The sequence below is a fragment of the Sturnira hondurensis genome, unplaced genomic scaffold (assembly GCF_014824575.4).
Source record: "Sturnira hondurensis isolate 20B ecotype Veracruz unplaced genomic scaffold, ASM1482457v3 Scaffold0006013, whole genome shotgun sequence".
NCBI classification, from domain to species: Eukaryota; Metazoa; Chordata; class Mammalia; order Chiroptera; family Phyllostomidae; genus Sturnira; species Sturnira hondurensis.
The window spans coordinates 107,353-129,732 of record NW_028078644.1 but is presented as its reverse complement, the minus strand read 5'-3'; the positions used below and the strand labels follow the sequence as shown (position 1 = coordinate 129,732).

Below are 22,380 nucleotides of genomic sequence, written 5' to 3'. Positions count from 1 at the left end.
CTTCCAGCTTCATAAAATTCTCGGAGATAAGGTGAACAATACTGCTGTGATTGAAAAGCAAGTACTAGAACTTTGGGACAGACTGTATCATTGTTGGTTTGTAAAGGTAAGTTATTTTATCTAAGGATTTCAATGGTAAACTAAATAGAGTCTTTTTTTTTTTAGAGACCCAGTGACTAGATAGGATTGTATTAGTACCGAGATTTCCTTTATTGAAATTTTTAATTTGCAGGGTCTAAGCTTTAGGTCACTAAAAGTTGGAGTGAGTTAATGGTTAGTTTCCCAGGAAGAACCCACCAGTCCCTCTGGTATATCAATATTCCGTCTTCTGTTCCTTATCATCAGTAGCTTCTCATCGTCTAGACTAGCCATGTGCAGGAGAAATGTTATGCAAGCCAACTAATGTTAATTTTTCTAGTATCTGCATTAAAAAAACAAAATAAACAGGTAAAATTGTTTATTCATATCTCTTTCAAATCTGGTTATTCCTGCATTTCTGGCAATATAATTCTCTTACAGACAGACAAGTGAGATCCCCTTGTTCCTTTTTCATATTCTTTTTCCTTCGATCTTTTAGTGAGAGATAATGGATACATATCATCGTATTAGTTTTAGGTGAACTTTTTAATATTCTTCTCCCTCCTCCACCCCTCTCTTTGTGTTTTGCAGAAGATTAATAAGGGAGATGAGGAAAGAAGGGGAAAAGCAAAAATGAGAGACTAAAAAAGTAGAGCGGGGGCTAAAAAGGAAGGGAAAGTGAAGGTAAATGCTGTAGTTTGGGGCAGTTGAATGCACAGGAATGAAGAGTGTTCACAAATGTGCTTAGGGGAGAAGCACTTGAGCTAGGCTGAGACTCGGTAGCATGTAAATGGAAAAATACATCTTCTATGTGTCTAGGTGGAGTTCTTACTTGATTTCTTAAAGAATGCAAATTTTCTCACTTTTGTGTATTTACTAAAGTGCTGTCAAGTGGACCTAAAACAAAATAGGTGATTTATACTTTCTGTTCTTTAGGTTAAGATGGAGATTTCACGTGTGCACTGTTTTATTCCGTAGAACGTGACCCATTCCGGAAGACACAAGGGACACAAGATGCACATGAGCCGTCAGAATAGCTGGCTGGGGGACATTCTGGATTGGCAGGATGTCGCGTCCTTCATCCACGAGAACATTGAGACATTTCTTTCTGTAAGAAGTAGTATTCATAGTTAAGCTGGACTCAGAAGTAAAAACAGGAACACTGATTTCCAGTTTTGTTTATACATTTAAAGGTGTTTAGTAACCATACCCTGTTTTCAGTGCCACAGCATTTGCAGTTTTATTTATTTTAATCCACACTTGAGGATATGTTTCTATTGATTTTAGAGAGAGAGGAAAGGGTGGACAGAGAGAGAGAGAAACAGAAACATCAGTGTGAAAAACATCAGTCAGTTGCCTCCTGTATGTGTCCTGACTGGGGATTGAACCTGCAACCTAGGTATGTTCCCTGACTGGGAATCGAACCTGCATCCTTTTGGTTTACAGAATGATGCTCCAACCAACTGAGCCACCTGGCTAGGGCAACATTTGCAATTTTGAAAATTCTAAATGAACTAGAAAGATGTTCAAAAGCCATAGACCTCAGGTGCAGCTGCCCTGGTGTCTCCTTTGTGACAGAAGAATAACCTAGAGATGCTGATTCTGGGATAGGTGTCCTCATCCCCATAGACTGACCAGAATGTCCCCCGGACCCCTGGAGAGGGAGCTGTACTTTTGATGAGTGAAGCCCTTTGGCAGATGGAAATACAGTTTTCTCCCCAGTGCACCACCTGCCTCTGCCTTTTTTACAACAGAGGGGAGTCGGCAAGGATCAGCTAGCAGGTGTTGCTAGGTTTTACTGACTGCTCTTTATCCATGGGGTACTTTGTGGGGTATCTCAGCCTGTGACTTTCCACAGAGATGAGAAGAATGTTAGTGAATAAATTTAGGACTTTCACCAAGTTAACAAAAGTCAAGGTTTGCAGTGCTGGATTTTTTAAATTTAATTTTTATCAAAATAATAGATGAGCATAACTAAAAACTCAAAAATGCTTTAAGACTTTTAATTTTAAAAAAAGAAAGCAATGCCCAACTTTGTACATACTTCAGTCTCATTCTCCAGAAATAACTGCCAGTTTTTTAAATTTAATTTAATTTTTCATTTGTTTATTGGATTTATTAACCAAGGGTAATAAATAATGTACTAGTAATGCCCAGCAGCATTTTCTTATGCTATGAACCTTCCTTCCTAGCCCCCTTGAATACACAGAAAGGTTACTTGATCTTGGCAACTACCAAGATCAACTACCAGTCTCCAATTAATGCATTCAGTTAATTTCTTAAGAATTACCACAGGGCATTTCCTATCAGTGTGACCCAGAAACTATTCAAACTCCTTTTTGATAAAAATTCCAAAATGACTGAGGCTCCTGAAGGAATGCTTGTCAAACTCACAAGCAGGGCCATTGTTGGTTTGCTTTTTGGAATCAGTGCTATTCATCCATTCCTTTACCCCACAGGTCAAACAGTCAGTCATGCATATTTTTGTAGGCATTGTGAAACATTTTCAAGATTTTATGTAAGGAGTTTTTGTAAATGAAACCCATCTGCCAAGTTGTCCTAGGAGGACTGAGCTGAGGTTTGCAAGAAATGCCGTGGACAACAAAATGCGCCTTTATAAATGGTGCGTTTGAGGTAGAAAAGGACTGGGTAGGCCTTTCACAGCACAGATGGTGTCACTTGAATGTCTGACAAAACACAGAACTGCAGTTTTGGAAAGGGCACCAAAATAAAATTAGGCGTTGTGAGTTCTGGTCCTGGCTCTAGTTCCACTGTGTCTTCCATCAGCAGCGCCCTGCCTTGGGGCAAGTTTCTGAAAGGCTCTGAGCTGCAGCTTGCCTGTCTGTGACATAAAGATGTCATCTGCATTCTTCTCGTGTAGCATTGTTGTGAGGTTCATGGGAGTATTTTGAAATCAAGGGGATGTTTTTTTGATCATTTTGCTTCCAGATTTTTAATTACTTGGGGAGAATTGAATAGACATCTTAAAGGATTTTAGACTTATGAAGAAACAGGAAACAAAAACTTGCAGGTGTGCTATAGATATTATGCATCTTCCTTTAGTAATATTTAACACACATTAATAACCTTTAACACCTGGTTGTAGTAAACATGCAGGTGATGGAGTGGTTGAATCAGGAGGTCTTAATATAAGGTCATCAGCTCTGCGAGAACTGATCCTCAGCTGCAGAGCTCTGCCCTTGATCCTCTCTGTTCATTTTTTTGCTGTGATTTTAGTGAAGATGCTTTGGTAGTTGTAGATGAAGCCAAGTTGAAGGTGGCAAGGGGGGAGGAAGCTAATTAGACAAATGCTGTATTTTCATGACCACATTCTGAGCCTTACAAGCTAAGTATAACCACAGGTTGCACTTTGACATATTCTCCTGTAGGTATTTTTTCTGTGCATAATCATTTTTACATAATTATAATCATGCTATGTATAAAGTTTTCCTATCCTGTTTTTTAAACTTAGCATTTTGTCATAAAATACTTTCCTATGCTATATAATAGAGATGGTTTTAATGGCTGCCTAATATTGTGGCTTCACCATAATTCACTTAATCATTTTCTTCATGAGAACGTCATCCCTATATACCAAGGTTGCAGGTTCAATCCCCAGTCAGGGCATATACAAGACTCAACTAACAAAATATCAACAAATGCATCAGTAAGTGGAACAACAAGCTGATACTTCTCTCTCTCTCTTCCTCCCTTTCTCTCTGTCAAATCAATGAATTTAAAAAACTCAAAAACAAAAAGCACACTAGATGCCTGTAGAAACTTCTTTCCTGAGCATTAGTTCTGATACTCAGTTTTCCGTCCCAGATCTTAGAGTCCCTGTGGATTGTGATGAGCCGGAACGTGAGCCTGCTGTTCACCACCGTCACTACACTCCTGACCATCCTCTTCTACAGCGGGACGGCCCTTCTTAATTTCGTGTTGTCCCTGGTATGTACGCACAGATACGAACACATCACGTTTCCTTCCACAGGAAAGCATCGTCTTGGCTCCATTTGTGTTTCCTTCCTATAATTTCCAAATGCGATTCTTTAGGAGATACTGTCCTTTGTTTTGCAGATAATTTTCCTGACCACACTATTTTATCTATTAAGTTCCAGTGATGAGTACTACAAGCCAGTGAAGTGGGTGATAAGCCTGACACCACTCTCTCAGCCAGGTCCTTCTTCTAATATTATTGGCCAATCTGTGGAAGAAGCTATCAGGTAGGGGTAAGATTCATGCTATTCTTACTTCCTCCAGAATCTCCTTTCCACAAGAAGCCTGTTTTCTGTCTTGAGCCTTCCTAGGAACATTCAGTGCTAAACTAGTGAGGGAACTGGTAGCTTCAAAATTTTTAATCTCCTTTTACGAGAATAATAGGAGCAGTGCAAATGTCAATAAGAAAAAAAATTAAAAAACGGCTTCAATATCCTCTTCTCCAGCCTGTGGTTTACAAAGGTTCGATGGCCTGTCCCCATTTGTTTTCCTCCTCAGGCTCTGCTCTCGTGCTAATCGTCATGCCAGTCACTCAGGAAAGCCCTTCTCGCACACACGTGCACCTCACCTCCTCCCAGACCCCTCTGTTCCCAGGAGTCCCAGCTTGGCTCCGGTGGCCTCCCTGGTCCTTCCTCTCACCCTGGGCAGCCAGGCTGTGCCTTCTGCAGGGGCCAAGTTGGATACCAGCAATGCAGTGTTTGGTTATCTCTTAAGTGTTAGGCTCTGTGTGCATTGCTGGTTCTGGCCAGAAACTTCCATCGTGCCTTCTGGGATCCATGTATCGCAGGCTTGGTTTCTGAATGAGAGGATTCTTCAACAGCATTGGTTCTTCCTGTGCCCTTCCCAGAAGGGCTCCTGCCTTCCTTTTACTTCCCCCCTCATCGTTTTCGTGGGAGAGACCTGTTGAAGGTCTGCCTTTGTCCCTTGTTGTTCTGGATTTATCGTGAATACTTTACTCCATTTTTACTTTTTATGAATAGCTCCACATAGTAAATTCTCATGTTATGCATTGGTGCTACTTTTTCTAATTAGTTGTTAGCCAGTTGGTTGTAAGTTTCCCTTGAATTGTGAATCTTTGGCTGGCTTTTCTATTTCCACATATTTGTAACAATTACCATGCTTGGAACCAGTCTTCTGCAGAAATCTTAATTTATCATAATCCTGATAATCCTGTCTGATGGAGCTTGGCTTATTTTTTCACTGTACTCATGTAACAGTTGGTAAAGGTCCCCTTTTGAGCTTTGGAAAACCCTCTTACATTCATACAGGATGAATGCAGCTGAAATAGCTTCTCTCTAGAAACTTTGGTAGGTTTTCTCACGTTTTCCTACTAGCGAAGCCTGGGTAAAGTCTCCATCAGTATCTTACTTCCTTAATTAGACATTTTTTTTTATTTTGAATTTTGGAAAAAGCTCTCATCTGCTCTGGTGCCCTTGGGTACCCATAGGGGCATCCGTGTGACTACGCCAAGTTTGGGAGCTTTCTGGGTGGAGCCGTCCTTCACAAAGGACTGACCAGCTTTAGCGCGCCTTCTGAGCCTGCTGGACGGTTAGTTACCATCTTTCCTGAGTAAGTGAGTGATGAAAACTCCAGTGATAGGGTAATTTTAGTTTATCTACGTGACGTCTGACTCAGAAAAATTAACCAAAAAGGAAAATAACCCTCTATCTTGCCAGCGGAGTAGAGCTGTTGAATCAGCCATCTCAGAGCTTGGCAGAACCCTCTGTAGTCAGTGTGGCTTCAGCCAAGCTTTACAGAAAAACGTCTACCTTGTTTATAAAGAACTTCAGCCCTGGCTGGTGTAGCTCAGTGGATTGAGCGCGGGCCTGCGAACCAGACGATCGCGGTTCGATTCCCAGTCAGGGCACATGCTTAGGTTGCAGGCCAGTTTCCGGCAGGGGCCAGTTCCCTGCAGGGGATGCATGAGAAGCAACCATACATTGATGTTTCTTTCCTCTCTCCTTCCCTTCCCCTCTAAAAAGATAAATAAAATATTAAAAAAAAAAAAGAACTTCAATACAGATGCTACTGTATTTTCCTAAAGCAGTCTTCGTTAGCGCCGACTCTTACTCTCACAAAAGTCTTTCTACCTTCAAATCTCAGTGTTTGAACTTTCTCTTGTTCTAGTTTCTTTCTTGTTTGTTTATTTACTTATTTTTAGAGAGAGGGTAAGAGAGGGAGAGAAATATCAATATGTGGTTGCCTCTTGTGTACCCCTTACTGGGGCCTGGGCCTGTAACCCAGGAATGTGTTACAGGCCCTCAATTCCCTGACTGGGAATTGAACCAACGACCCTTTGCTTCACAGTCTGGCACTCAATCTACTGAGCCACACCAGCCAGGGCTTGTTCTGTTTCTTTGAGGGAACCGCTGGCTAACCATCCTCTGAATGTTGGTCATTGAATCACCTCTTTTTCATGGCATGTTTGGTGTGAAAATCAAGTTGTCTTTTGTTTTAAACTTAATTTTTCAATGTCATCGTTGCTTGGAACTGGTTAGCAGAGCTGTGGCCTGCACCTAGGTCCAGCTGACTGAAAGCTCATTATCCTTTTGGTATACCATGATACCTTGTTCCAGGAGGAGCCAGCTTGGGGAGAACATTGTGAGTTAAATTTGTGGTTCCGTTAAGACTCGTCAGTGGACACAGGAAGCTGACAGCCAAACGTTCAGGTCTTTGGCTCAGGAGGGAATATGAAATTAGCAGAGCGTGGTCATCTACAGATATACTAGGAAATCAATGTCTTTCTACAGATTAGAGTTGCCTTATCATCTTGGGTTTGCACCCACTAATCACGCACTCTTAGTGTGGGAGCCCTTGTCTTGGTTCCAGAGTGTACTTGGACAAAACCCATTTATTTTATTATCTTATTTTTAATACAGAAAATAATTTTTAATAATCCTTAGTACCAGACCTAAAATCCTAATGGTTGTCAAAACTGGTAGTTTTTTGTGAGTCTGAAAATAATTGCATAGACTAGAGAACTTCTTACTGCCTGGGCCATTTTTCTTACCACCGCTGTTTGAAGTTATAAATTAAAGGTTGTAATTCAGGATGGTTTTAAGCAGTCTGCGAGCTTTGGGTCTATTTTTGTTTTTACTGGGTCAAATTCAAGACTTAAATAAAAACGTGCAGGTTTAACACAGATGCCTCTGAAGAACCCCCTCATGTGTCTGAGAGCAGGGACTTCTGGTTCCTCGGCGCTCGTCAGCCTTTTCATTCTGAATGATTGTGTTCAAGATGGAACATAGTTCTTTGTGGAGAAACATTTCAAGTGGAAAAATACACAAATGATTATGAAAATATTACTATAGTGTCCTGGGTGTGTAATTTAGGTTGCAAATTACTAGCGATATCAGTAAGCATCAATCTGTAGTCATTACTGATATTGCAGTTAAGCCAGTCATTAAACTCATTTTATATTTATTAATGTATTAATAAATTAAAAGTGGATTTGAAATTGAGAGTGATGTGCATGACCAGACAGTGAAAATGTCTTTGTTCTTCAGATTTTGCCTTTTGAAATACATGGCTACTTTGTAACCACTGTCTCATTGAATTTTTGAAACTTAGTTGTTTTGCAAGCCTCAATAAGTACTCTAAATGAAATGCATTTGTGGTTGAGTGTTCAGTCATGAACTTTTGAGTCAGTGGCATGCATCCTTCATCCTCACACCATTTTCCTACCCTCAGAGCATGTTGAGTCCTGAATGTTTGCATCGCACCCTTCCTCCCTGACGCTCCCATTCTGCTTGCTCTGGTGGAGATATTGCACATTACTAAGTTGCATGTTTCACGGCCTCAGTGCAATTTAGTGTGTGTGATATTTTCACATGAGTGCATGCACACGGGTATGGCTCTTGCTTGTGGGATCACAGCTTTCAGTGCCAGTGGGTGGGACTCCTACTGGTGAATTCGATGGGAGAATGTATGTATTGTGAGATTTTCATTTGGAAAGTGAATGTGCTTCCCCCTTTTATTCCTCAGTTTTGTTGGATTAAAAGTATTTGGTCTTTAACAAAGTCAGCGTTGGTAATTGAGTAAATCAGTATTTCTATTTTTTACTTGGAGCAAATTCAGTGTTCATTGGAAAAATTCTCATGGGTTTAAGTTGTGAACAACATATGTTTAAAATGTATAAGGAAGAGTTTAAAGCTGTAAGAAAGTGTATTTTCATTTATTTGAAGAGATGTCTCTTAACATCAGATTGTGAGACAGACTCTTATGCATAATTGAGAAATTAAATTAGAGATATTAAATTAATATCAGTAATAATTAATAATTACTTTATAATTATAAATTCTAATTAATTATCATTTAATTACCTAATAATAATCAAGTAATCAGTAAATATAATGCCTATTTAACCTATTTGATTAAAGATCAGTCTAATAAACCTAATCTTTTACTTCCTTAAGTTTCCAAGGGAAATGACCTTAAAAAACTTTGCCTTGTATTTAGTATTTCATTGCGTTGCTTTAAATATTGCTAAATTTGGACTTCCGCCAAGATGGAGGCGTAGGTGGAAACACTGTGCCTTCTCCCACAACCAAGTTTGAATACAACAAAGGTTTAGTAAACAGATGTAGCCCAAGAACAGAAAACTGAACTATACGGAAGTCCAACAACAACGAACCGTTCAACTGGACCGGCAAGAGGAGCGGAGCCAGCAGCAGAGCAGGGTCGGGCAGGAAGGATCCCCCGACCCAGGCGACCCAGGTGACCCAGGCACACAGGCAGCCGGGGTACCATTGCGGACCCAGTGAGGGTGTGGGGCAGGCTGAGCGCGGTCACACATTCGCATGCAGATAAACCAGCAGAGGTGTGAGCAGTGAGACAGACCCCCGCAGGCCCCAGTGGGCAAACTGCGTGGGCCCCAGCGGCAAACCCAGTGAGGGTGCAGAGCAGGCTGACCGCTGTTGCACATTTGTGTGCACAGATAAACCAGCAAAGGAGTGAGCAGTGAGACAGACCATGGTGGGAGGAGGCAGAGGGGACCACCATTGATTTGCTTTGACCCCGCCCCCACATACAGCATCATAACCCAGCGACTGAGTTGCCCTACCCTGGTGAACACCTAGGGCTCCGCTCCTCATACATAACAGGCACGAACAGTCCAAAATATGGCTAAAGAAGAACTCAAAGCCCCAGAGCCGATAACTCTAAGCGAAAAAGAAATAGCAAACCTCTCAGATGCACAGTTCAAAACACTGGCGATCAGGATGCTCACAGAACTGGTGGATTATAGTCACAAATTAGAGGAACATGTGAAGGCCAAACTAATTGAAATGAAGGCAAATGCACAGGAAACCAATAGTGATGGAAAGGAAACTGGGACTCAAATCAATGGAATGGACCAGAAGGAAGAACAAAACATCCCACCAGAAAGGAATGAAGAAATGAGAATTCAAAAAAATGAGGAGAGGCTTAGGAACCTCCAGGACATCTTTAAACGTTCCAACATCCGGATTATAGGGGTACCAGAAGGGGGAAAGAAACAGCCACGAGTGGAAAACTTATTTGAACAAATAATAAAGGAGAACTTCCCCAGTCTGGCAAAGGAAATAGACTTCCAGGAAATCCAGGAAGCTCAGAGAGTGCCAAAGAAGTTGGACCCAAGAAGGAACACACCAAGGCACATCATAATTACATTAGCCAAGACTAAAATGAAGGAGAGAATCCTAGAAGCAGCAAGGGATAAGGGGACAGTCACCTACAAAGGAGTACCCATCAGACTGTCAGCGGATTTCTCAAAAGAGACCTTACAGGCAAGAAGGGGCTGGAAAGAAGTATTCCAAGTCATGAAATCCAAAGACCTACAGCCAAGATTGCTTTATCCAGCAAAGCTTTCATTTAGAATGGAAGGACAGATAAAGTGCTTCTCAGATAAGGTCAAGTTCAAAGAGTTCATCATCACCAAGCCCTTATTATATGAAATGTTAAAGGGACTTATATAAGAAAAAGAAGATGAAAAATATGAACAGTGAAAGGACAGCAAACTCTTGGTTATTAACAACCACACCTAAAACAAAAGCAAACCAAGAGGACAGCTAGATCAGGAGTGGAACCATAGAAATGAAGAACACATGGAGGGTTAGCAACGGGAGTGGGAGGAGGAGAAGGGGGGAGAAGATACAGAAAATAAGTAGCATAGACAGTAGGTAGAAAATAGATGGGGAGGGCAAGAATAGTAGGGGAAATACAGAATCTAAAGAACTTGAGACAGGTGGTCATAAACTAAAGGAGGGGGAAGAGTAGGGGAGGGGGTGTTCAGGGTGGAGGAGAATGAAGGGGGGGAATAGAACAACAACTGTAATGGTATAATCAATAAAATATATTTTTAAAAAATAAAAATAAATATATTTTTAAAAATAAATAAATATTGCTAAATTTATTTTAATAGGGTTATAATATAATATAATATAATATAATAATAATATAATATAACCCTATTAAAATTAGTGTTGAGATACAAATGTTTGCTATTTGCCTATATTATTGAAACAGCCCCTTATTAATTATTTGCTTAGCACTGGAGAAAGCTTCGTAATGACTGTGCATTGTTGAAGACACAAAACCATGTATTAATGAGCTGAAACGACTGACTTAATACACCTGCTGCCAAGGTCTCCGGGCGATCTAATGCGATGGCACTGTTGTGTGCTGCTGTGTGTGACCTGCTGTTCCCAGTGAGAACGGAAGGCTTCCCCGCACCTGCTCCCCAGGCCTCTCAGCAGTGCTCTCGGCCTGCACGCACACACAGCTTGACCAGTCCGTCTGGACTGGGGTCCCCAACATTCACCAGGTTTCGTACATTTTACTACAGCAGACAAACCAGGAAGGGGAAGGAGATGTAACTTCTCCAGAGGTTAGATAGTAATGAAGGGAGCTGGGGGGATACTTTTCCTGGCTGGTAATTTTATACGGTAGTCTTCCCCTTATCCTAAAGTTTTGCTTCCCGTGGTGTCAGTTACCTCTGGCCAACTATGGTCTGAAAATACTACATGGATAATTCTAGAAATAAACAATTTATAGGTTTTAAATTGTTTGTTGTTCTGTGGAGTGTTAAGAAATCTCATGCTGTCTTGCTTCATCTCACCTGGCGTGTGAATCATCCCTTTGTCCAGTGTGTCCATGCTGTGTGTGCTTCTGCCGTGAGTGACATAGTGCCCTTGCTGGTTATCAGATCGGCACTTGGGGTACAGCAGTGCTGGTGTCCACATCACCCTTACTTTAATGGCCCAAAGCACAAGAGTAGTGAGGCTGGCAGTTTGGACATGCCGAAGAGAGCTGTAAAGTGCTTCCTTTAAGTGAAAAGGTGTGCATGTATAGGGAAAAAAACACAGCATATGTAGAGTTTGGTACTACCCGTGGTTTCCGGCAACCATTGCAGGGCTTGGACCATGTGCCCTGTGGGTAAGGGGAGACTACTGTAGGCTGTGTCTCTGGGAGCTGGCCTGTACCCCTCCACTAGCTCACCTACTTTAGGTACATTGTATTGCAGAGGGTCAAGTACTGATAAGGAAAGAATGTCTGTTGTTTCCTGGGGTATGGTAGTCTGGTAGTCTTCCTGTTTGGCCTTGAGGAAGAAAAGGGGGCAGAAGCAATGTAAGGAAATGTTAGAAGTAGGTAGAATTTTGTTGTGGACACTTCCTTCTCCTTCTCTTCATTTCTTTTCTTCCTTAGACATGTGCTCCCTACTTGTCAGTGGTCAAGGGCCCTGTGTGTTCTGTGGGCTGGCGCTTCTTCACTCTGGCTTACCGTTCTCCCTACTCCCTTTTGTGCTTCAAATCTCATTCCATTAAAAGCAGGTTATCTGATCAAATGCTAAGTTGTCTGGCTGGTTTTCTCTCATTCAGCTTAGAAAAGTAACAAAGACTATTTTGGTCAGAAATGAGAGAGGGCTGACTACTGAGGTTGTATTAGGGAGCTTATGAAAGAGTTATAGTTTCAGCCTTGAGTTTATGAAGAATACAGGTGGGGGTTATAAAGATGAAGAAGAATTAAAATTCTAATTAATCATTTGAAATTAGTTCAAGCCCCCGGTGCAGAGGAGTTAGAGATATAGTTGTGTTACTGAGGCACACACATCTGTACTGCTCTGCAGTATCAATATACAGTAGAATTTATTAGGGGAAAACTTAGAAGCATGCAAAGAGCTTGGACCTGCAACTTTTCTTCTCAGGTTATGCTTTGTTGGGCCTAACTGGATTGGATGCACTATGGCTTGCCTTCCAGTAGGGGGAACCCTGCCCCAGAGCAGTCTGCAGTGGACCTGGGTCCCGAACATCCATAAGACCCACATCTAACAGTGCAAGGTGTCTGTCTGAGTGAGGATGTGACCTTGTAGAAACACTCAGTGGCCAGTATCAGTCTCGTCTTCCACTGAGCTAAATCAGACTCGTTGAGGGAGCACAGCTGAGCTCCCAAAACGGGGGAGGAAAAGAGCCTCTAGAGCCTTCAGAATTAATTCTCTTCCAGAGCCTGGAGATGTAGTTAGAAAGCAGCTGTCAGTAATCTTTGAGAATCGCTGGAAGGAGAGGTCCCAGAAGACTGGGCACCAGAACTATTCAAAATAGAGGCTCAAGGCAGAAAGTGGAGGAACACTGTTTCATACAGAGTAGACTGGTGAGCTCAACATCGGTTTTCTGTAAATTTCTACAGTAGAGGCTTGATACATGATTGTGAGCATTTATGAAGGGAAGGGTAATTCTGGATGGTACCGTGCGTTCACCTAGCGCAAGTCATACGTAACCACTCTTAGAAAATGCCACAAGTCATAGCTATTGTGATTTTTGCAAGGAATTTGATGAAGGGTGTCATAATATGTGGCTTGTTGGTAAGATGAGAAAATACTCCTCCGATCTGAGGATCCAAAAATATTGATTAATGGGTTGGTATGGACAAGAAGATGATCTTTCATTGGTGTGATTGTGAGAATGTGCTTGCAGAGATTACACTAATGATTTCTTGTGACCCATTGAAACTGTATTGTTCATGTCATTAGTTATTTGCCAGCTAAAGCTTCGATTGTGAAAGCAAATCATTCCAGCAAACTGAATTTTAGATTCCTGAGAGATGAGTGATCAATCACATACTCAGTATTTTGGGTTATTGCTCATGTAGGCTGATCAGTATTTTATAATTTAAAATAACTGATCCATAACTCTGTGGTATGCTACTTGAATTTTCAGTATTGTCATACCCTGTACCTCTTAGCAGAAAGTAAAACTAGGTGTACTTCCAAAACCTGAAGGGAGAAAAGAGAAACTGTGCATTATTGCCAGCCTGATTGTAATGCTAATTGGAAATAACGACACAATTCTACAATAGCCCCAATTTAATTGAGTGCTTACAGTGTACCAGGGATTAAGCTTAGCACTTTAATTGCGTTATTAATCTTTATAATAACACTTTGAAGTGACTGCTGTTACTTCTTTTACAATCAAGGAAAGTGAGGCTCTGAATTTTATATGGTTTTCAGGTTCACGCCACAGTTAAGTGACCGGACTGGAATTCCAAAGCAGTTGGTNCTCTTACCGTCCCCGTTGAACGGTTAGATGTAGTCGGACTTCCGTATAATTCAATTTTCTGTCCTTTGGTTGTGTCTTTGTTTCTCCAATCCTTTGTTTTATTCAAACTTGGTTGTGGGAGAAGGCACAGTGTTTCCACCTATGCCTCCATCTTGGCGGAAGTCCCCATTCCCCTTTTCTTTCCCCTGAATCCATGTCTTCTTACTTCTCCTTCCCTAACGTTTCTCATTCACTCACCTCATCCCTGTCTTCCCCCTCACTGCCACTCCTTTGGTTCCCACTGGTCTGCCTCTTAGTGGCCTCCTAAGCCCTGAGCCCTTGATCTCCAGTCTCATCCTTTCTTTCAGTCCAGCCTCTGCCCTAACATTTGTGTCAAGCTCTCTGTTACATGATGCATATGTAATTTCACAGATTTCCTGTTAGGTCCCCTTGTTCATTCAGAAAAGAGACCTCTGGTCAGAAATCAAGTACATCAGTGAAACCGGGAATGTAGTTCAGTTAAAAAACAACAACAATAAAAACTTCAAATGAGGGCCTGCGCTATTTTAGATGAAAAGGCAGGGATGACCTGCTCACAGTTGTTGGGTCTATGAATTCCATCACTCTGGCATGCTGCCTCCCATTCCAGGCACCCAGCTCACTGAAGGCCAGAGTGGGACACAGGAGTTGTACCTTACATTGTGCCAGCAAGCATGGGCACATATGCTGTGGGCATCATTCGTGGCCTGTCCCATTGCTCCTGTGTCTCCGCTCCTCACCCGCAGATCCACTTCTGTTTTCTTGAACATTCCACTAGTAGGATGAACGGGACCCCAGTAGTATGTACCGCTGAAGAAGTACATACTGAGCTCCCGTTCCCCTTCGAAAGTGCTGGCTCGCATAGGATAGCTATTATCCCACCAAGGTCCTACTCGGGACCAGATTCAGGCTATAATGCAACTGACCAGGCTCCCTTTGGGTGGTGTCTTGGCTTTGAGGATCATTAAGTATCCAATTGACCTGCATGAGAAAATACTAGTAATATGTGATAGAAATCTGATACCAGAAATAAATTTTCACCCAACATCTTGGCCTTTACTGAATTGGGTGCTTGGATTCTGAGTTAGTGTACCAAATGAAGTACAGAGATTCAGAAATAAATAATCATCATTTCCTTGTCTTCTCCAATTTCTAGAGGCTGCCTGCAGTCCTTGGCTTGTGGCCTCTTCCTCTGCCTTCAAGGCCAGTTTGCTTAGTACCTTCATATCCCTTTTTCTCTCTGACCCCTACTTCTGTCCCCGTTTCCTCCCTGACCCTTCTCTAGAAAAGGCAAAGCTGGAGAAAGCGCATACCGTGGCTTTCCGAGGTCCAGGTCTAGGGAGGGAATGACTGTAAAAGGGCACGAGGGGACACTTTTTGGGGTGATAGAAATGTTCTGTATTTTGATTTAGTGGTGGTAATGAAAGTATGTTTGTCAAAATTTACTGAATTATATACTTAAAGTTGGTGAGTTTTATTGTTCATTGTTTATAGTTCAGTAAAGCTGATATAGAAAAGAGAAAAATGGCTAGGAATTTGGAGTGAATTAAAAAATTTTCTTAGTAAATTGTTAGAGGATTTTCCTTTGCTGTTTTATAAAGCTGTGTATCAGATCACAAGTCATAAGATAGAGGGGAACTGTTGTCTTTTCCTCTCCGTGGGTCACATGAATATGTTAGTGACTGCAAACAGCGTGTGATGCGTTTAGCGTCCACAAAGTTACTTGCACGTTGCCTCAGTGAGAATATTACGAACGATCAGTATTCCCGAAGACAGAAGAGGGAAGACCGTGCTGTTTGCTGGAGCTGTCCTTTTGGATTGAGTGGTGCTTACTTGCCACCCGGACAGGCCATCATTCCATAGTGATATTCTGTTGCACCTTTGATGTCAACTTATCTTCAGCTTCAAATTATTAAAATAATCTAAAGTTTTAAAAAAATGACATAAGGTTGATGATGGTAGTATATATTTTTTCTCATTGACTTTATTCTCTACTTTTTTCCCCTCAGATTCATTCTCCTTAACCTCTCTGTGATATTTGATCTTATTATTCCCTCCTCAAAAGCTTCTTTCTCCCTGGTCCCTGGGAAGACTACACTGGTGATTTTCTTCCCACTCAGAAACGATTTCCTTACCTCTTGGCTGGCATCTTTGTCTGGAGTTCCCGTAGGAGAACGCAGCCCACTGCCCCCTTTTCTAAGCTTCCCACTTGGGATATCTTATCCTTCCCTGTGAGGGATCCATTCTGGTCCGTCTCAGGTCTTTGGTCCTCGGTCAAGCCTTGTCTCTTGTTTCAGCTCCCTTAGGGTACTGTCATCATCCTTTTTTCTAACCCTCAACCGGACTGAATGTGTGACCTTTTCTTCCACGTGCTCTCCCATTCTGGGTTCTCCGTGTCTGCAGGGTGTTGCCATTCTTCCTCTCTGCCATTTTCCTTTTTCTCGGTCTCCTCCATTCAGTTACCGGTCACACCTTTTCTGTTTCCTGTGGGCCATCTCCCTTCCTTTTGGGCTTTGTGATAACCACTTTGATTTGTGACCTTACTGCCAGAGGTCACATGGCGCCTTTAAGACATTCTTGAGTGAAAGCCGCTGGTCGGGATGACAAAGAAGTTTTCATAGTTTGGGGAGCCACTCTGTCACCAAATGCCTATCTCCAAGCCCTGGTGAATGACTGAGTCACCAGGTTTCAGAGCTTGACTGTGTTATTCCAGTAAACCTGTTGGGACACTTTGGGAAAACGTGGTGTGTTTTCTGTGTTCAGTGCCCCGTTGCTGCCATGGCCTATTGCTTTGGCCACTGCAGATGGCTCCCCCTTCCCTCGAGAGTGTGTGAGCGCCCCTCTCCCGTGCCCTCCGGAATCGGGGTCCTGGCTTGTGCCATGCCTGTGGTGGCCGAAGGCTTGCTGCCTGTGCGCCCTCTCCGAGCAGGTCCGTATGTTTCCTCCCTGCGCCTTGCTACCTGTCTCATCTCATGGAAAAGCGTAAATGCAGTGCCTGCGATTGCCGATTTTTATGGGCTTCAGTCCCATTAATCACGGAATGTGCGTCTGTTTCACCCCTCTTGTATTTTCGTCTCTGACTGAGGAGTTAATTGAGTTCTGTTGTCCCTCACTTGCTCTTCCCAAAGGGGAGGGCTGGCCCCAGCCCGGAAATCTTCGAGTTTAATTTAGTTCTCAGAAATACGATAGTCACACTTCGTTTCCTTTTCATCTATTTTGGTGGCACAAATATGCTTTAGAAGTGAAAAGTTGATTCATTATTTCAGTGACTAGAGTACTTAAAGGTGCTTCATTTGTTATCTCTTCATCAGAAAGAAATGTAAAAGTAGTTTAGAAAACATATTTCTGGGTTCTAAAATACGGTCTTTATGTTTCTGTGAAACAAATAAAAGCAGCATGCCAGGCGTTGGTAAAATTGAAGCTGTTGCCTGATTTGTGATGAAGTGGCCGGAAGCCGAGACATAGTGATCTTTCCGAATCTTGTGCCGCTGGGTTTATTTACTTTCCCTTTCATCTTCGGGCATTCCAGGGGGGTGTTCGATGCTTCCCTCAAAATGGCTGGCTTCTACGGATTGTACACCTGGCTGACTCACACTGTGTTTGGCATCAACATTGTCTTCATACCATCAGGTAACAGTTGTGTCGTAACTTCCACTGCCCTCGATTTAAGGAAAGTTAAGCCATTTGACATACATTGGGAAGTGTCATTTTCCTCGAATTTAAACTACTGAATTTTGAGATCTAATCTAGTCCAGATTAGGAGCAGGAGTATGATTTGTAATGCTTGTTTATTGCTGTATCCCCAGTAGCTAGAGCAAGACCCAGCACACAGAAAGCACTGCATAGTATTTGTTATATGAATGAATGCCCTATCACACTAAGCACACCTAGCACGTAATTGGCACTCAATAAATGTTTGAATTGAACTTATTGGCAGGGAGCAATGAGTTGGTCAGAGAGCTTTGTTCCATGAAGGAGATGGTCCTATGGGCAAGATGAGTGCTTCTGAGGGCCCATAAACCCTCTCCATACCTCTTGAGGTCTTTTTTAATAATACCCATATTCCATAAGCACCAGAATGGTTTCATGACCTTCTTTTACTTCTCCTTTTTTATCTCTGCTCCTCTCCTCCCATTTTTTTCTTTATTTCTGTGGCCGCTTACCTTCCTAGATACATCTGCCTTCCACATATGCCTGTACCACCATTGTTTTTCCTCTTTGGTCTGTGCTCCGATCTTTCCTTACATTCCCAAGTTTATCCAGGTTCTTTCCTACCTTGTTGTCCACAAAGCCACCCTCTGACATGTGAGCACCCTGAGAGCACGTGAGGTAGTTTCATGACAGGCCTGTGAAGCAGGCAGCGTGAGTGATGTCCCTGTCGTACCGATGAGAAACCCACGTTCTCCAGGGTTACAGACCTGGCTAATGGATCCACATCTGCTTGACTCTCGGTCAGGAGAGCCACGCCCAGTGTAGAGCGCCCTAACCTACTGCTCTGGGGTGGGCAGTAATTAGGTGCTTCGGCTAGCTGGATGTTTGCTATTTTTAAATTACATTTCATTTTTTATGAGAAAGAATTAGGTAAAGAATATGTAGTCATATCTGAGCGAAAGAGACTAATTTCTGATTTGGCTTTGGGCTCAGTATAAATTTTGACCAATGTTCTATAGTCACATTATAAAACTGTATATTAACTAATCATTGATTCACAATAACAACTGTAAGATGCAAAGACTTTGTTGCTAAAGAATAGGCTTGTGAAGTAAACACACCTTTTAGAAAGATTTTCAATACAAAGTTTTAAGATACTGGACCTTCATTTAACTAGCAAAGTCAGTTCAACAAGGGCATATCATTCCCTGAGTATTTGAGTTGATATTTAACTTGTTTGGTGGACATTTTTGAGTAGGAGAAGCTAGTGTTTATGTTCTGCTCTTTTCTTATTGTTTTGATGATGATGTTCAGTTGCATTTCTTAATCTTTTACTAGCTTTAGCAGCAATCCTGGGAGCAGTGCCATTTCTGGGGACGTACTGGGCAGCAATCCCTGCAGTCCTGGACCTGTGGCTCACACAAGGCTTAGGATGCAAAGCCATCTTACTGTTGGTCTTTCACCTCCTGCCAACATACTTTGTAGATACTGCCATCTATTCTGATATATCAGGGTAAGTATTCCACAGGACTTCCAGTGAGTCGTATCCAGGGATTTCTGCGTCCTTTTGGAAGAGGGTTTTCCTTGTCTTCTTTTTCTGAAAATAGAAGAAAGGAGAGGTGGTAGGAGTTTTTAGCGAAGTAGCCTTCTGTGATTCCACTGACATAACCAAAGTTTACTCTAATGTAATTAATGCTGTTTGCAAGATATTTTGGTGTTAGATGTTACTTATAATATATGAGAGCATGGGTTACAACAAAATTGTGAATAGTCTTCTGATTTAGTGACAGTTAATCTAGGAAAGAACTATTACTAGAAGTATGTGAAACATTTAATGAATTAGTGATTATTTTTAGAACTTCTTTGCTTTCGGAGAAAAACATCATTAGATTGTATGTCTGGCAATTTCCATATAAAATCAAATCTCATCAAGCTAATACATGGCGAACAGCTCTCTTACAATATTGTATAGTATGGTTCTTTGATGAGTACAAATTAAATATAAGGCAGAAGCCAAACTTAGTTAACTAGTTAACTAGTGCTTCAAGCTGAAATTTGAACAGTGGGGGTAGGTACACGATTGACAGATAAGCGCTTTCATTTCTTTAAACTTTACATTTTATATTAAGGTTTCTAGGGGAAGTTGAAGACTTATGTGATTTTTTTTTTTTCCTGAAAAAGGTAATACCTTACTTAAGCAGCATCATTAGGACATGAAAGGTTTTAGATAAATTGTTTTACTTTTTAATGAATTAGACTTTTATCGAAAAGCTCTCAGACATGTTTTTAAGCGGTAAACATTTTTGATAGGAACTTTACTTAAATGTATCATTTAGGGGAGAAGATTTTTGACATAGCATATATGGATTATTACCCTGGATCTTTTTTTTTGGAATAAGGAAGACAAGTAAATATAATGTATTGGTTTCCTGAAGACTGGCTTACCTTAAATACTACTCATTGAACTATAATATCCTTCTGGGGTATTTGTTACTTGCCCCTCACTAAACTGTAGTCATGCATGTTTGAAAACTAGAAACACCCAGAACCATACTTTTTCCAAGTTCCCCTCCTGTCAGGGGCCATTGTTTTCGTGACCAGTGTGCTGGGCTGCCGTAAAGTATCTTATTTCATCCAGTCTGCGAGTGATACTGTGATAAGCAGGAGGGCAGTGCCGACTGTCCCGTGATAAAATATTCAGGTTTGTGACAGCAGTTTTTTTCATGAGGACTTTATCACAACCTGTATTAAAGACTGTGTTTTAGGAGGCTGCCAGAAGTCTGACCTGTGAGTCACAGGGATGCTATTGTATTGTTGTCATCTTTAAAAAAGGGTAATTAACTAATTACATTCTAAATTGGGCTCACTTAATTATTCTTGATGGAAATGTCTGATAGAATCCAATCCTAAGCCAGCATTAACCCACTTCAGGCAGCGATGTAATGGGTGCCAGGTACCAGTTAACATTACCCACTTCACGCCTTCAGCTGTTGGGCCTGTGTACAAGGCAGATGTCAGACATGTTGTGTAGGCAAGAAAATTCTTGCATTTCAATATTATTACAGTGTTCAGTTATCCACATCGAGATAATCTGAAGAAAGCTGATAATGTAGTCAAAAGCCTGTGTATCATAGAGAGTGCGCATTGTGTTAGGGAATGTGTGTTTCACATGTACTCCGGGGTTCATGTTTGTTGAAAGTCATGAGCTAATCCTGTGCTCTTTATTCCAGAGGTGGCCATCCTTACTTGACCGGCTTGGCAGTGGCTGGTGGAGCATACTACCTGGGCCTCGAAGGGGCGATCATCGGGCCCATCCTGCTCTGCATACTTGTGGTCGCTTCCAATATCTATAGTGCCATGCTCGTGAGCCCCACGAATTCAGTGCCCATGCCAAACCAGACCCCGTGGCCTGCTCACACGCAGCGGTGAGTCACAGCAGAATGACCTTGAACAGTGGAAGGAACTACCCTGTCTCTGTCTTCTTGACCTGTGTAGTCTGTCAGGATGCAGGTATTTCAGTGCCTACACTCTGCTACAGATTGTAGTAGGCACTAGGGAAGCAAAAGCATTGGATTTTGTACACCAAGAACAGTTGAAAACTAAATTGGGTCAGAATTGTTAATGTTGTAAATGACCAAAAATAAATGAAAAATATAAAGACTGGGGACATGGTATATACCAGGTTAAGGGAGACTCAGGATGTGGGATCTTTAAATGCAACGCATGACTCTGTGATAGGGTCTTGGACTTGGAATGGGAAGAAGCTGTAGAGAACATTTCTGGAACAATGGAAGACATTTGAATATGGACCATACATTAAGTTGTACTGTTACACCACTGTTACATTTGTCAGGCATGATAATGAGACTTTGGCTTGTGGCAGAATATCCTTTAGGGGTGAGATGTCATGATGTCTGCAACTTACTTTCAGATAGTTCAGCCAAAACTGAGATAGGGTGAAAGTGACTAGCAAAATGTTAACAGTCAGTGAATCTGAAACTAGTCTTCCTGATAATCAGGTTTATACTTTTTCAGAACAGAAAGTTGGGAAACATTATTTGAGTGTATCGGTATGGAGTTACAAGTTGTTATTTTGCAAGTAGAGACATTGAAATTGTAATTTTCTGGGTGATTTCTCCTACTTTATCTTCAAAACCTCCAAAGAGGTTTCCATGTCTGCTATTTTTTTTTCCAGTCTGGTTTATTGAGGTATTATTTATGTAAGTAAAATTTACCTTTTTTAGTATACAGATTTATATCAGTTTTCAATGATATATATGTAACAAATTACACTAACTTAGTGACTTAAGGTAATATACATTTATTATATTCATCCCCATGGGTCAGGAGACCAGGCACAGTTCAGCTTGATCTTCTGCTTAGGATGTGACAAGTCCATGGTCAGTGTGTCACCTGCAGCTGGGGTTTTATCTGTGCATTGGGATCCTCTTTCAGGCTTGCTTATTATTAGCAGAATTCATTTCCTTGCAGTTTGTAGAACTGAAGCTTCTCGCTGTTGAAGGCTACCCCTCTAGGCCATTCATACATGGCTGTTTGCTTCTTTAAGGCCAGTGTGGTGAGTGTTTTTCTGACTTCTGTCTCCGTTAAAACCCTTTTTTAATGGGCTCACCTGATTAAGCCAACATACTTATCTTTTGGTTAAAGTCAACTGACTAGAGACCTTAATTATATCTATGATATCCCTTCATTTCTATTGTATTAACACAACATAATCATGATATTAGAGATCAGATATGGCTCTTGCCTCATAACAAGAGTGAGACCCTCACTCAAGAGCTGTGGCCAGGTTGTATGTGTACCATACGTCATCTGGCAGGGCCATTGGCTTTTTCAGGCTTCAGTGTCAGTGCTTTTTGGTTCCGTTTCGGGGCTAGTAAATTCCTCAGAGAAAGGTCTTCTGATCTGCCTGGAGGTTGATGGCTTGGCTGCCAACATCGTGGAAGCCAAGGCAGGGAAAGGGGCTGGACAGTGTTCAAGATGCAAACATTCGCTCAGTCACCCACTGTCAGTGCGCTTCCCCACCCCCATCTCTTCCTGTTGTTTCCTAGTCCAGGGACTTTTAGTTTTACCTTCTCCAGAGGAGGGG

At 41.7% G+C, this 22,380-nt stretch overlaps 1 protein-coding gene across 5 annotated transcripts in view; it reads left to right on the top strand.

Annotated features, from left to right (window-relative positions):
- The window catches only part of TMEM245 (transmembrane protein 245), an 85,316-nt gene that overhangs the window by 48,699 nt on the left and 14,237 nt on the right, over nt 1–22,380 (top strand). For 4 of the 5 annotated variants that reach the window (XR_005066721.1, XM_037047551.1, XM_037047553.1 and 1 more), the window contains 7 exons: nt 8–106; nt 1,057–1,188; nt 3,904–4,026; nt 4,156–4,301; nt 17,152–17,252; nt 18,612–18,786; nt 20,504–20,698. Coding sequence is in view for 4 of the 5 variants with exons in the window: in XM_037047551.1 (XP_036903446.1) it covers nt 8–106; nt 1,057–1,188; nt 3,904–4,026; nt 4,156–4,301; nt 17,152–17,252; nt 18,612–18,786; nt 20,504–20,698 (971 nt within the window). In the remaining variant the exon portion in view is untranslated. Of the gene's footprint in view, nt 1–7; nt 107–1,056; nt 1,189–3,903; nt 4,027–4,155; nt 4,302–17,151; nt 17,253–18,611; nt 18,787–20,503; nt 20,703–22,380 lie in introns of those variants that run through there. The other variant, XM_037047555.1, reaches the window with a different exon arrangement.